The 14,530-nt window shown below is 38.7% G+C and overlaps 1 protein-coding gene across 1 annotated transcript; it reads left to right on the top strand.

Annotated features, from left to right (window-relative positions):
• The first annotated feature begins 1,861 nt into the window (after positions 1 to 1,861).
• On the top strand, positions 1,862 to 2,688 carry LOC137936240 (glutathione transferase GST 23-like). Its single transcript, XM_068780811.1, has 2 exons — positions 1,862 to 2,179; positions 2,313 to 2,688. Exons 1-2 carry the CDS (start codon positions 1,865 to 1,867, stop codon positions 2,667 to 2,669), a joined length of 672 nt encoding a protein of 223 aa, XP_068636912.1. The 5' UTR covers positions 1,862 to 1,864; the 3' UTR covers positions 2,670 to 2,688.
• Positions 2,689 to 14,530: the final 11,842 nt, after the last annotated feature.

Raw genomic sequence — 14,530 nt, 5'->3', positions numbered from 1 at the left:
ACCTACATAGCAAACCACCTTACCTCAAGGATAATCAAGCATTGACCTTTACTATATCTACCAATAGTGAAGCACCCTCAGAGTTCTCTAGAGGAAGAATGACTCCATCAAAAGAGGATCGTGAATTTTTTCATAAGTTTAAAAGTATGATGAATACTCCCCAACACACGTACCATAGTTACTACTACTGGTGCATATTCTTTTCCCTCATGCTCTAACAATTCACCTTGGATCATTTATTTCGGAGCCTCTGAGCAACTCACAGGTAAAATTGAAAATTTGTCCTCGGTGATACCATGCACTTTAGATTACTTTGTCTCTATTGCAGCTGGATCACAAATTAGGATTCAGAGTACTGGTACATCCACCATTTCATTTTCTAATGTTTTGTTTGTTCCTCAATTTCCATTGAGTTTTATGTTAGTGAGTCAATTGACCAAAAGACAATTGTTTTGTTATCTTTTTTCCATCTCATTGTATGTTTCAGGACATAAAGATGAAACAAGTGATTAGTGGTGGCTATGAAACAAGTGATTAGTGGCGGCAAAGAGGTAGGGGGGGGGGGGGGGGGGGTTGAGGAGAGCATTTACTATGTGGACCATACTACATTGATAATAGTAGCAACAACCACAACAGAAGAGGCTTCCGAATGGCATAAAAGGTCTGGTAGTCCCTCATTAGCAAATTTAAAAAGTTTAAAACTAAACAATGCAATTTGATTTCAAAATAATAATCTAAACAATGCAAATTGATTTCAAAGTAAGAGCGCTCTAGTTTGAATATACTTGACCAAGCATAATCAATTGATTTCAAAATACATACTCATAGATAGTTGGATTTCAAAAATTCAGTCTCAAAATTTTCATACTATGAAAAAACCCCTTTTGAATTTGATGCTAGAATGAAGAATATAATTTCAAAGTATGAGAACAATAATTCTAGCAAGAAAAATGTTATCCACACAAAATCTGAAAGCAAAAAAACCTAAAAATTCATAGCTGTTGGGATATGCTTGTTCAAAACAGCAAATTCAATTTCCACATTTGATTTCAAAATGTATGTGAGCTTGAGGGTGATTGTGGAAGCTTTAAGAGTCGAGAGAGAAAATGCTTAAAATTTTATTCAAGAGCTAGTAATCATATAGATAGGTATATTAGTATTGCTTTCAAGATCTCTATTAAGATAATTTTAATAATAGTAAATACTTACGTTACTAATGAGGTGCATTAAGTATGTCTTGTGACAGAGAATCCCAAAAAGAAAATTTTGACTACATAAGTTTGACTGTTCATGAATATTATTGGTAATTTTTAGCTTCTTTTGATTCTTTTGTTCAACACTTTTTAAATGTGTATGTAACCTAGTATAAAAATTCAACTGCACAATGTAATTATTAAACTCAAGATTCAAGCACAAGGAGTAATTTAAAGACTAACACATAATAGACATGCAATGATTTATAGTAGTTCACAATTTGACAGTCTCTCATATTGTTTATCCACTCCCATCCCATGGTATTTACACCTAGGTATTAATTCACTATATTAGGGTTGTCAAGTGACACTTACTATAAATTGCTTCTTAGGCCAATTATAATACTACCCTTAGAGGGACTTATTTCACACAATTGACCACAAGAGTCAATTGACAAAGCTCATCCTCACATATTAATACAACAACAATTCTGAGCTCACCCAAGCCCGTCTTTGACACGCAAACAATTTTCAGCACACCCAAGAAGGAAAATGTCGGACATCTTGGACTTTCAGTGCTCGTGTCACATCGACAATGGCATATAAAAGGCATCCAAGTTTTAACCACAATTGCATCCGAGACGAAGATACAGAACATAGAAGAAGAAGAAATGGCTGGAAAAACAGTCAAGCTATTTGGAATGTGCTTAAGCGCCTATGCTCTGCGGGTTCGATGGGCTCTGCACCTCAAAGGGATTGAGTATGAGTACGTTGAAGAAGACCTCGCTAACAAGAGTCCTCTTCTGTTGCAATACAACCCTGTTCACAAAAAGGTTCCAGTTCTTGTTCACGGTGAGAAATCAATTGCTGAGTCTTCTGTGATCATAGAATACATTGATGAAACATGGAAGAATAATCCCTTGTTGCCGGAGGATCCTTACGACCGCGCAATGACTCGGTTCTGGGCTAAATACGCAGATGAAAAGGTCAGCGACTGCTATTTTTAATTTTTTATGTGATGATCGGCGATATATAGGTCGAAAGAATCAAACGGACCATAAAAACATGGTTATATGAAGTTCTCCAACACTCACGGGTTGCAGGAATTTCCTTGTGCAGTGCCTACCAGCGCTTTTCAGTGTTTTTTCCACTGTTGGGGAAGATCAAGAGAAAGCCATCAAAGAAGTACAAGAATACATGAAGGTATTTGAAAGAGGTCTTCATGGGAAGAGGTTCTTTGGAGGGGAGAGCATAGGCTTTGTGGACATAATCGCTGGTTGGTTTGCCTACTGGGTTCCCCTCAACGAAGAAGTTCTTGGCAAGACACTGGTTGACGAGAGAGATTTTCCCAAGCTGAAGAGGTGGTTCCAAGATTTCCTTGATACTGACTCGGTGAAAGCAATCCTGCCACCCAGAGACAAACTGCTTGCTCATCTTCAAGGTTACCGTGAGAAATTCACTAGCTCATCAGTTTAGACTCCCTTGTTGCCCCTATACTACGTAAAAAGTTAACAATGTTTTTTTGAGAGTGAGTGGCGTAATCCTATAATTAGTAGTTAGTTAAAATGTTATTTTTATTCTTATGTATTAGGGTATCCATGTCCCACCTATATAAATAAGAAAGAGAGAAGGCGGAGTTCATTCATGGGCTCTCTCTTAACCCTTAAAGTTTTTCTCTCCAACTCCTGCTCTTGCTTTCTCATCTTTTGTTTTTTTCTTCTTCTCATACCAAGTTATTCATGGATTAAATTTTAGAATTTAACAAGGTATCATAACTGGAATAATAATGTTTTAAAGTAAAGTTTATCAAGTTATGAAAGTTTAGTAGAAATGAAACTCAATTCAGCCTTCAAGCAACCAAATGGATTGGTTAGTTTAGCAAGTTCTCTATTCAATCAAATATGTTTCATCTTATGTTTCACATATTAGGGGGGGCGCCCTTCAACACTTGAAGTCGTCAGTGAAACACATATGACATTTCATCTGGATACCTCCACGGTTTAAAATCCTTCATCTCAAAGAAGGCCATATTTGATCTTCTTTGAGATGAAGGACGTGCGACGCTTCCTCCTCGCACCCCCTTCTCTCACGCATCCTCATTTTCCTTTTTTTCTTCCCCTCTCCTGCACTCCCTCTCTCGTCTCCCTGCGCCCCCGACGTCACTGCTGCCTCTCTTCTTTGGGATTCTCGTCTCCGGCCTCCGTCTCTGCTCCCTCTCGTCTCCGACATCTGTCTCTCGGTCTTCTCTCAGACACGCCCTCTCTCGCACCCCCTCTCTAGTCTCCGTACCTCCCTCTCTTCTCTCGGACTCGCTCTCCATTTTTCTCTCTCGCTTCTCTCTCTCTCTTATCCCTCTCAACCTCCCTTTCTTTTCTCTTTTCTCTCTCTTCTCCCTCTCTTATCCCTCTCGACCTCCCTTTCTTCTCTCTCTTCTCCCTCTCTTCTCACTTTCATCTTCCACTCCCTTCTCTCTCTGGCTATTCTCCTTTCCCCCAAAATACCTTTCGATTTCGTTCGATTTCCACATTTCGATTTCAATTTTCTTTGATTTTGATATTTGGGCATCAATTGCTTAATTTCTACTTCGATTAGGCATCGATTTCCCCATTCGACATCGATTTCACCCTTTGGCTTCGGTTTTCCCCAAATTAGTGTTTTATTTGATTTAATTTTATCTTCAGTGCCTAATTAGGGGTTATTTGTGCATAATTGTGGGATTTAGGGTTACGGTTTAGGGTCTAAATTCATGATTCGTGTTAGGGATTATTTTTAGGGTTTGGTGCTCGGTATTTAAGGGTTCTGTAATTAGGGTTTAGGGTTTATGGTTAAGGATTTAGGGTATTTTAGGGATTAGGGTTTTTAAGGTTTAGGGGGTTTAGGGTTTTTAAGGTTTTGGGGGTTTTGTGTTTTTAAGCTCTAGGGTTTGGAATTAGGGTGTATGGTTTAGGGCTTTTAAGGTATTAAGTTCTGGAATTAGGGTGTAGGGTTTAGAGTTTAGTAGGTGATAGGGTTTAGGGTTTGATGGTTTAGGGTTTTTAAGGTTTTGGGGGTTTTGTGTTTTTAAGCTCTAGGGTTTTTTGGGTTTAGGGTTTAGGGCTTCTCTGGTTTAGGGTATTATGTTATGGAATTAGTGTTTAGGGTTTAGAGTTTAGTAGGTGATAGGGTATGAGTTTAGGGTTTGATGGTTTATAGTTTAGGTTTCATTTGGGGTTTTTTAGTCCAATTGAAACAAGGCTGAGTCACCTACACGGGCGTCCATTAGCCAACGAAACCCGACCCCCATCACTGACGAGGTACAGTTCGTAGTGACTGCGAAGTTATATGGGGCTCTTCCAGGGGTGTTCGGTGAATTTGGCTTGATGTGTGTGTTTTCTCATTGTTTAGTGCATATGCAGTAGTGAAAATAGTTTAATTAATTTTGAAATGTTTGAGAATATTGTTGAGAATTTTTGAACTGCTATGGAATGTTTTTGCCATGTGGTGAGGAGATTCGGGTGTTATACATATCCACCACATGGTATTCTATTTTTTATGGTTTGTGTTTCTGTGACGGGTAAAGGTTGCGTGATAAAATTTTTTTCATGAGGACCGTCTCGGATTTAGATTATACATGGCTGCAACAAGACAACCAACTGGTCGACCATATGACATTTGGACCTTCGAAGATGATAGCAAAATGCTCGATCTCTTGGTCGAGCAGGTTAATTTAGGGAACAAGTTGCCTAATAGGGTATGGAAGCATGAGGTATATATGGACTGTGTTAATAAGTTCAATGAAGACGTAGTTAATAAAAAAACTATTGAGTAGGTGAAGAATCGAATAAAATCATGGCAGAAAACATACCAAACAGTAACGAGCTATATCAACACTAGTGGGTTTGGTTCGGATGCAACCTCACAACGAGTTACTGCATGTAATTCTGTATAGCTTGACTATATAAAGGTCAGTAAATCATGATGTACTATAAAATATTTTTTATGTTTTCCGGGTTAATATAACTCTATTCCAAGACGTATAAAGGATGTTTTATTCTTGTAGGAGCATAGAGTTGCTGAGAAGTACAGACGTGAAGGCTGCGGCCTGTACGACAAATTAGCTATGGTGGTGGGAAACACAATAGCCATAGGGTCAGGAGGTGCAACCTTTGTAGATCAGGGCGATGAACTCTTCTGTGAATCGGAACATGTCCCGATGGATGAGCCCGAGGATTTTGATATGGTTAGGGATACTCCATCGCCATTATTAAGCATGGATGAGTCTCCAGGTAATCAATTTGAAAGAAGTAAGCAGTCATCTTCAAGTCGTCGTAAAAAGAGAATTGAAATGCCCGATGATGACACTAGTAGATTCATTGATGCAATAGATCGAATAGCTCAGATATTTGAGAATTTCATGATGAAGCCTAAAGAGAAAGAGCCCAAAATTGAAAGAGATTGGGTCAAAGCCCTCAGCGAAATCCCGGACATGTCTGTAGAATTGAAGTTTCGCGCTCCTTTATGGTTGGATACGCCAAGTAAGAAAGTCATGTTTGCGGAAATGACAGTGGAAGAGTGGGTCAAGTGGCTTAAATTTTGTTTTGAAAATTAATTATAATGCATTATAAATACACTATTCTTTTGGAATATTTTTATGTATTAGGTATGATGTTTGAATTATGATGTTGCAAGAATTATTAATATGGTTAGTATTTAAATTTGATATGTTGTTGTGTTTATATATTACATGGATGAATATGGTAGATGACTATGGATGTGGACAGTTAAATGAATATGGTTGCCTAGGGATGTGATTAAATGTAGAATTTGGGAATGTGGATGAATATGGTTGTGTATAGGTGTGATTGCAAACAAGTTATGATTGAAGATTGATGTTTACTTGTGTTATGACATTTAGGCGATTGAATTTGTAGATTTCCATGGATACTATGACAGACGAAGAACAGGTTGCAACTATGGTTGCATTCACAACTTTGTTTATCGCCATGGGAAGATATTATATGTACCATTGCAACAGACGTGTACCACGTTCTTGTGGGATGAATGGTCCATTGTATTTGCAAACGGCACAAGACAAATCACTAGTTAAATTTCAGAAAGTTTACAAAATGAATCAACTGGTATTTCACAAATTGGCAGATATACTTACTAGTAAAGGGTTTTTATCAGCCACATAGACCATCTCAGTTGAAGAACAACTTGCATATTTCCTTCAAACTGTTGGTCAACAACAATCTTATAGTGTCACAACAGAAATGTTAAATAGATCAAACTGGACCATAAGTAAGTATTTCAACAAGGTGTTGGATTCAATCCTCAAACTTCATTCTGATTAGGTCAAACGACCTTCGGAATGTACACACTCGAAAATTTTAATCAGTTCAATGTTTTATTCATACTTCAAGGCAACATCACTTCCTATAACTAAATAATTTTAGATTAATATAAAAATTAGTCAATATTAATTGAAAATGTATAATATAATTATTAAACTCAAGATTCAAGCACAAGGAGTAGTTTAAAGACTAACACATAATAGACATGCAATGATTTATAGTAGTTCACAATTTGACAGTCTCTCGTATTGTTTATCCACTCCCAAGGTATTTACACCTAGGATTTAATTCACTAGTAAAAAATAATACTTCAATTACAATCTTAGTTTCTCATTCACATCATCGGCTTAAATAGCCGTTTTACAAAATATACATGGAAAAATTTGAGTGATTAACGGGATTACCCCAATCACCGAATTTACAGAATATTTACATGATTTCTCCTTAAGGGAAGAAATCTCAAAGTGAATCTTAACACTCCCCCTCAAGTTGGTGCATAGATATTACTCATGCCCAACTTGTCAAGACATTTGTGAGAAGCTTGGTAAGACACTGCTTTGGTTAGCACATCGGCAAGCTGATCCTCAGATCGAACATGAGGGACTTCAATGATTCTTGCTTCTAACTTTTCTTTAATAAAGTGTCTATCAACTTCAACATGTTTAGTTCTATCATACTGGACTGGGCAATATCGCATGCTGCATTATTGTCACAATATAATTTCATAGGACTTGTCTGCTCAATATGTAGTTCTTGTATCAGATTTTTTTGATCCATAATAATTCACATATTGCCTTGGCTATTCCCCTGTATTCGGCTTCAGCTGACAATCTAGCCACCAACTCTTGTTTCTTACTTCTCCAAGTGACCAAATTTCCACCTACAAATGTAAAGTATCCAGATGTAGACCGTCGATCTTCTATTGACCCAGCCCAATCGGCATCGGTATAACCTTCAATTTTTAAGTCACCTCCCTTTTTAAATAAAATTCCTTTCCCTGGAGATGATTTCAAGTAGTGCAGGATACGATTGATGGCATTCATATGTTCTTCACTTGGAGAGTGCATAAATTGACTAACCACACTTAGTACATAAGCTAAGTCTGGTCTGGTATGTGTAAAATACATTAACCTCCCAACTAGTCTCTGATAACGCTCCTTGTTAGCAGGGACTTGATTTGAATGTGTTCCCAATTTCAGATTTTCTTCCATAGGAGTACTGACTGGACTACATGTTGTCATACTAGTTTCCTTTAATAAATCCAAAGCATATTTTCGTTGAGATAGAAAAATTTCTTCCTTGGATCTGGATACTTCAATACCAAGAAAATATTTTAAGTAGCCAAGATCTTTCATTTCAAATTCTCTAGCAAGACGACTTTGTAATGATTTCTTTTCTTCTGGATCATTCCCAGTTACTATCATATCATCAACATATACAATAAGAGCTGTGATGGCCTCCTTGTTATATTTCAGGAAGAAAGTATGATCTGAGTTGCTTTGCTTGTATCCGATAGATTTCATAAAATTTGTGAACCTTCCAAACCACGCCCTCGGGGACTGCTTCAAACCATATAGGGATTTCCTCAGTTTACATACTTGTTTGCATCCTTTGTTTTGCATAATACATCCAGGAGGTAATTCCATATATACTTCTTCTTGGAGATCTCCGTGCAAAAATGCATTTTTTACATCAAACTGATATAAGGGCCAGTCAAGATTCGCAGCCAGAGATAGTAGAATCCGAACAGTGTTGATTTTGGCTACTGGTGCGAATGTCTCCATATAATCGATCCCATAGGTTTGAACATATCCTTTGGCAACAAGTCTTGCTTTGAACCTTTCAATGGTGCCATCGGCGTTATATTTAATGGTAAATACCCACCTACATCCAACTGGTGTCTTTCCTACAGGTAGGTCAACCACTTCCCATGTTGAATTCTTTTGGAGGGAACTCATTTATTCATTCATGGCTTCTTTCCATTTAGGATCTTTCAAGGCTTCCTGCACACTATTAGGAATAAATATAGCAGATAATTGATTCACAAATACTTCATTTGCCTTTGACAATCTATGATAAGACACAAAATTATGCATGGGATATTGAGATTTAGAGGTGAGAAGAGGTTTATAATTGACTCTAGGTTTTCCTCTTTTGGTTCAATGAGGTAGCACTCTTAGTTGAGTTTCGGAAATTACCTGAGGCTCAGACATGGACTCAGACTCAGAAGGCAATTGATCCATTGGTACATTATGAAGGGGGAAAGATGGCGACTGAGACTCTGGTTGCATTACTTCCATCTGGTCTTGTCTTTCTCCATCCTGTGAATCATGCTCATTTGTATCATTTTGATGTCCACAGTTGTAATCTGAATATTGACCACTTGTAGTATCCAAGATATCCAAATGATGATTAATGGTCTTCAATTCAATCATTTTCTCCCCCTGTATTGAAGACTCGGGAGTAGAATAATACATGTTTTCTTCGTAAAATACCACATCAAGAGTGACATACAATTTGCGAGAGGGAGGATGATAACAACGATAACCTTTCTGATGTTGAACATAACCAACAAAAATACACTTGAGAGCTCGGGGTTCCAATTTATGTCTCAATGACTTGTGGAGGTGAACAAAGGCTACACACCCAAAAACTTTAGGTGGTAGATTCGGCACAGCAGGTGAACTTATGGTTTTATGAAGAACACTCAAGGGAGTCTGAAATTGTAACACACTTGAGGGAATTCGATTGATAAGGTAAGCTGCAGTTGTGATGGCTTCACCCCAGTAACTAGCCGACATATGAGCCTCAAACAAGGAAGCACGAACAACCTCAAGAAGGTGGCGGTTCTTTCGCTCTGCAACCCCATTTTGCTGAGGGGTGTACGGACAAGTAGTTTGATGAATAATACCATGATATCTAGATATTCTTTGAAACTTTGATTCACAAATTCTCCACCATTGTCACTTCGAAGAGTTTGTATTGTAGAATGATACTAAGTGGCTATCATTCTGTGAAATTGTTTGAACAATGAACTAACTTCACTTTTTGACTTCATTAAACAAATCCAAGTCATATGGGTGTGATCATCAATAAAAGAAACAAACCACCGTTTATCACTAAGAGAGGCTATATTTGCTAGACCCCATACATCAGAGTGAATAATCATAAAAGGTGTTGGACTCCTATTCATGCTTATTGGGAATGCAACACGATGGCTTTTCGCCAATTCACATACATCACACTTAAAATCTGAAATAGATAACTTTGAAAAAAGTGTAGGAAACAATTTCTTTAAATAACCAAAGGATGAATGACCCAACCGTTTATGCCATAACCAAATGTCAGAATCTGCAGATTTATTCTTCGTTGAGAACGCTTGGGCTAACTGATGAAAACTCTCTAGCTGCAGATCAAGGTAATAGAGCTTCCCCCTTCTAGTACCATACCCAATTGTCTTCTAAGTTCGAATGTCCTTAAAAACACAAAGGTTAGGCCAAAAAACCACAATACAATGCAGAGTACGAGTTATTTGAACAACGGATAATAGATTATGATTGAGGGTTAGAACAACTAATACAGAATCAAGACTCAGATTTTCAGTGAGAGTGATAGAACCTTCTCCAATAACGTGAGAGGGAGTACCATTTGCTGTAGATACGATATGTTGTGCTGATGGTTTCATACTTTTAACATGATGGTTGTCAAAGGTCATATGATTAGTAGCACCAAAATCAATTATCCATTCACTATTTCTAGTGGAAGTATTAAGAACCTTACCAGATGTAGAGATTAAGACTGATGCATCCTCAGTTGTGTGAGAGGTGGAAGGTTCTGTTACTACAACGGAAACATGATTATTTGATTTGGAGTTCTGTTTGCGAGGCGCTTTGGTAGGATCCCACCATTCTGGATACCCGATAAGTTCATAACATCGTGACTTTATATGCCCAGTCTCACCACAGTGAGTACAAATGCGCTCTGATTTGGTTGTTCCAACCTCATAGCTACGATTCTGAAATCCTGATGTTCGATTTTGATCACTGTTAGGACCAGTTGGTCGAACTGTTTTAAGCTTAGCTCGACGTGCTACCATTGCAGATGTCTCAACGCGATCAACTTCATTATGTAAAGTGGTTCTACGAATAGAGTCACGACGTACATAAGCATAGGCTTCTTCAAGATCCAATATCGGGTCTTTTCTGAGAATTTCGCCACGGACTTATTCGAATTCTGCATCCAATCCGTTTAAGAAAATATGAACACGCAATCTTTCAACGGATTTTCTATACGCGATAACATCATCAGGATCTTTCATTACAATCCTGTCATGATGATCAAGTTCTTGAAAAATTTCCACAAGATCACTATAATACGTTGATAAAAGGCGACCAGTTTGTTTGGTAGAGAAAGCTCTTTGGTTCAATGAAAATAATTGGGATTCATCTGACCCATCATAGAAAGCTTTTGCCGGAGTATTCCATATTTCGCGTGCGGTACGCAGCCGAATATAGCGCTTCATAATATCTGGTGACATAGAGGTTAACAACCACCCCTTGACTTTTTGATTTTCAACATACCATTTCGCATATGAGGCATTTGTTTCTTGTGGAAATGGTGTTTTTCCCATAATATATTCGAGCTTTTCTCGTCCCGCAATTTGCATCTCCATGATCTGGGACCATACATCATAGTTGACTTCGGTAAGAGTGACGCTGGTTGTAAAACCAGAATTTTTGGATGCACATGAATAATCGGTGTTGATTCCTTCGACATGATGAAATAGAAGATCGGTAGATTTGTGATCACCCAAAAAAAACTGGTTCGGTCCGTTTTCTGTTCGCTGGGTTTACCCAGTTTGGGTCTCCGATTGTGGTCCGGTCCTCTTTCTGAATAATATTTTTTCGGTCCGGTCCGATAAGTGGACAGGTCTCTGTTTTCGGTCCGGTTCAAGAATATCTCGCGACCTGCCAGAAAAAATAAAATAAAAATTCGGACCTAAGTTAACGGAAGCGGAATTTTTTTTTCTTGTACCTGTCTTCTTGGTCGACGGTGCGACTTCTTCGTTGCCGGCGACGTTCGGGCTGGCGGTATGCTGGAAGTGAGGGCGACGGTATTCAATCTTCGGCGTCCTCGACGGTCCACCGGAGTGAGGGCGATGATGGAGATAATGTGTCTCTTCGTTTTCTGCATCGGTGACGCTGGTGCCGATCGCTGGAATGTGGTTCGTTGCCGGCGACGTTCGGGCTGGCGGTACGTCGACGGATTTCGGGAGTTCAGGTGATGGCGCCAGTGGTGGCGGTTTTGTTGTAGAGCGACGGCCGAAGAGAACTTCAACAGAGTTGCAGACCTGCTCTGTTTTTTTCGGTGACAGAGTTGCAACTCTGTTTCGGCTACGGGAGAGACGGCGGGACAGAGCTTTTTTTGCTCTGTTCTTCGGCGACGAGAAGGAGAAGGATTCTCCCGTTCTGATACCAAGTAAAAAATAATACTTCAATTACAATCTTAATTTCTCATTCACATCATCGGCTTAAATAGCCGTTTAACAAAATATACATGGAAGAATTTGAGTGATTAACGGGATTACCCCAATCACCGGATTTACAGAATATTTATATTATTTCTCCTTAAGGGAATAAATCTCAGAGTGAATCTTAACAATTTACACCTAGGATTTAATTCACTATGTTAGGGTTGTCAAGTGACACTAACAATACATTACTTCTTAGGCCAATTATAATAATATAAGGGACTTATTCCACTCAATTGACCACAATAGTCAATTTAAAAGGCTCATCCTCACATATTAATACAACAACAAACTAAGTTATCCTATGTAGACCGACTACCAAGAAATTTTCTATCAACCAACTAGACTCTCACATAGGGATTTTACAACAGCTCACTAGATACACGAACCAAAACCCAACAAAGGGATTTTAAGCACCACTTACCTTCACAAGGACTTATGACTCGCAATAACATCAAATAAGGATTCATAGCCACGCAAGCCTTCCTCAATTTACTTAAAGGGAGGATGGTCTTGTCTTGTTAAGGTTTGACGAGACTACTAGGGTACCTTGCTTATAGTTAGACACAAATATAATAGCAATTCAAGTACAAATAATAATCACACCCAATCCTATATACGCTACTTATACAACAATGGCTCAAATAGTCTTTTACCAACTTAGCTCAAATTAATTTACGATCGGTTGTTCAAACTCGGGAAAACTGACAAAGCTACTCCATTGACTATTGATTTTAAATTATATTCGAGCTTATTTAACGAGTGTAGCCGTCTTTGACACGCAAACAATTCTGAGCTCACCCAAGGCCGTCTTTGACACGCAAACAGTTTTCAGCACACCCAAGGAGTCAGATGTCGGACATCTTGGACTTTCAGTGTCACATCGACAATGGCATATAAAAGGCATCCAAGTTTTAACCACAGTTGCATCCGAGACGAGGATACAGAACATAGAAGAAGGAAGAAATGGCTGGAAAAACAGTCAAACTATTTGGAATGTGGTTAAGCCCCTATGCTCTGCGGGTTCGATGGGCTCTGCACCTCAAAGGGATTGAGTACGAATACGTGGAAGAAGACCTCGCTAACAAGAGTCCTCTTCTTTTGTAATACAACCCTGTTCACAAAAAAGTTCCAGTTCTTGTTCACGGTGAGAAATCAATTGCTGAGTCTCCTGTGATCATAGAATACATTGATGAAACATGGAAGAATAATCCCTTGTTGCCGGAGGATCCTTACGACCGCGCAATGACTCGGTTTTGGGCTAAATATGCAGATGAAAAGGTAAGCGACTGCTATTTTTAATTTTTTATGTGATGATCAGCGATATATAGGTCGAAAGAATCAAACGGACCATAAAAACATGGTTATATGAAGTTCTCCAACACTCACGGGTTGCAGGAATTTCCTTGTGCAGTGCCTACCAGCGCTTTTCAGTGTTTTTTCCACTGTTGGGGAAGATCAAGAGAAAGCCATCAAAGAAGTACAAGAATACATGAAGGTATTTGAAAGAGGTCTTCATGGGAAGAGGTTCTTTGGAGGGGAGAGCATAGGCTTTGTGGACATAATCGCTGGTTGGTTTGCCTACTGGGTTGCCCTCAACGAAGAAGTTCTTGGCAAGACACTGGTTGACAAGAGAGATTTTCCCGAGCTGAAGAGGCGGTTCCAAGATTTCCTTGACACTGACTCGGTGAAAGCAATTCTGCCACCCAGAGACAAACTGCTTGCTCATCTTCAAGGTTACCGTGAGAAATTCACTATACTACTTAAAGAGTTAACAATGTTTTTTTGAGAGTGAATGACGTAATCCTATAATTAGTAGTTGTTAAAATGTTATTTTTACTCTTATGTATTAGGTACCTATATAAATAAGAAAGAGAGGAGGCGGAGTTCATTCATGGGCTCTCTCTTAACCCTACAAAGTTTCTCTCTCCAACTCCTGGTCTTGCCTTCTCATCTTTTCTTTTTCTTCTTCTCAAACCAAGTTATTCATGGATTAAATTTTAGAATTTAACATGGTATCATAACTGGAATTATAATGTATTAAAGTAAAGTTTATCAAGTAATGAAAATTTAGTAGAAATGAAACTCAATTCAGCCTTCAAGCAACAAATGGATTGGTTAGTTTAGCAAGTTCTCTATTCAATCAAATATGTTTCACCTTATGTTTCACATACTGGGGGGGGGGGGGGGGGGAGAGATGATCTTCATCCGCATGACGTCCTTCAACACTTGAAGTCGTAAGTAAAGTGCAAATGACATTTCATCTGGATGCCTCCACGATTTAAAATCCTTCATCTCAAAGAAGGCCATATTTGATCTTCTTTGAGATGAAGGACACGCGACGCTTCCTCCTCACACCCCCTTCTCTCCCGCATCCTCTTTTTCCTTTTATTCTTCCCCTCTCTTGTACTCCCTCTCTCGTCTCCCTGCACCCCGACGTCGCTGCTACCTCTCTTCTCTCAGATTCTCATCTC

This window comes from Aristolochia californica, unplaced genomic scaffold (assembly GCF_029961685.1).
Source record: "Aristolochia californica isolate CCGP_79_NKW_82.1479 unplaced genomic scaffold, dmAriCali1.0.hap1 SCAF_7, whole genome shotgun sequence".
NCBI classification, from domain to species: Eukaryota; Viridiplantae; Streptophyta; class Magnoliopsida; order Piperales; family Aristolochiaceae; genus Aristolochia; species Aristolochia californica.
The sequence above is the reverse complement of the archived record's forward strand: the minus strand, read 5'-3'. Positions and strand labels throughout refer to the sequence as shown.

What these genes read in the sequence shown, in the direction of transcription:
- LOC137936240 (XM_068780811.1), top strand. Translation starts at nt 1,865, where the DNA reads ATGGCTGGAAAAACAGTCAAGCTATTTGGAATGTGCTTAAGCGCCTAT. An exon ending in CTAAATACGCAGATGAAAAG is followed by an intron (nt 2,180 to 2,312) that starts GTCAGCGACTGC and finishes TTCCTTGTGCAG; the next exon opens with TGCCTACCAGCGCTTTTCAG.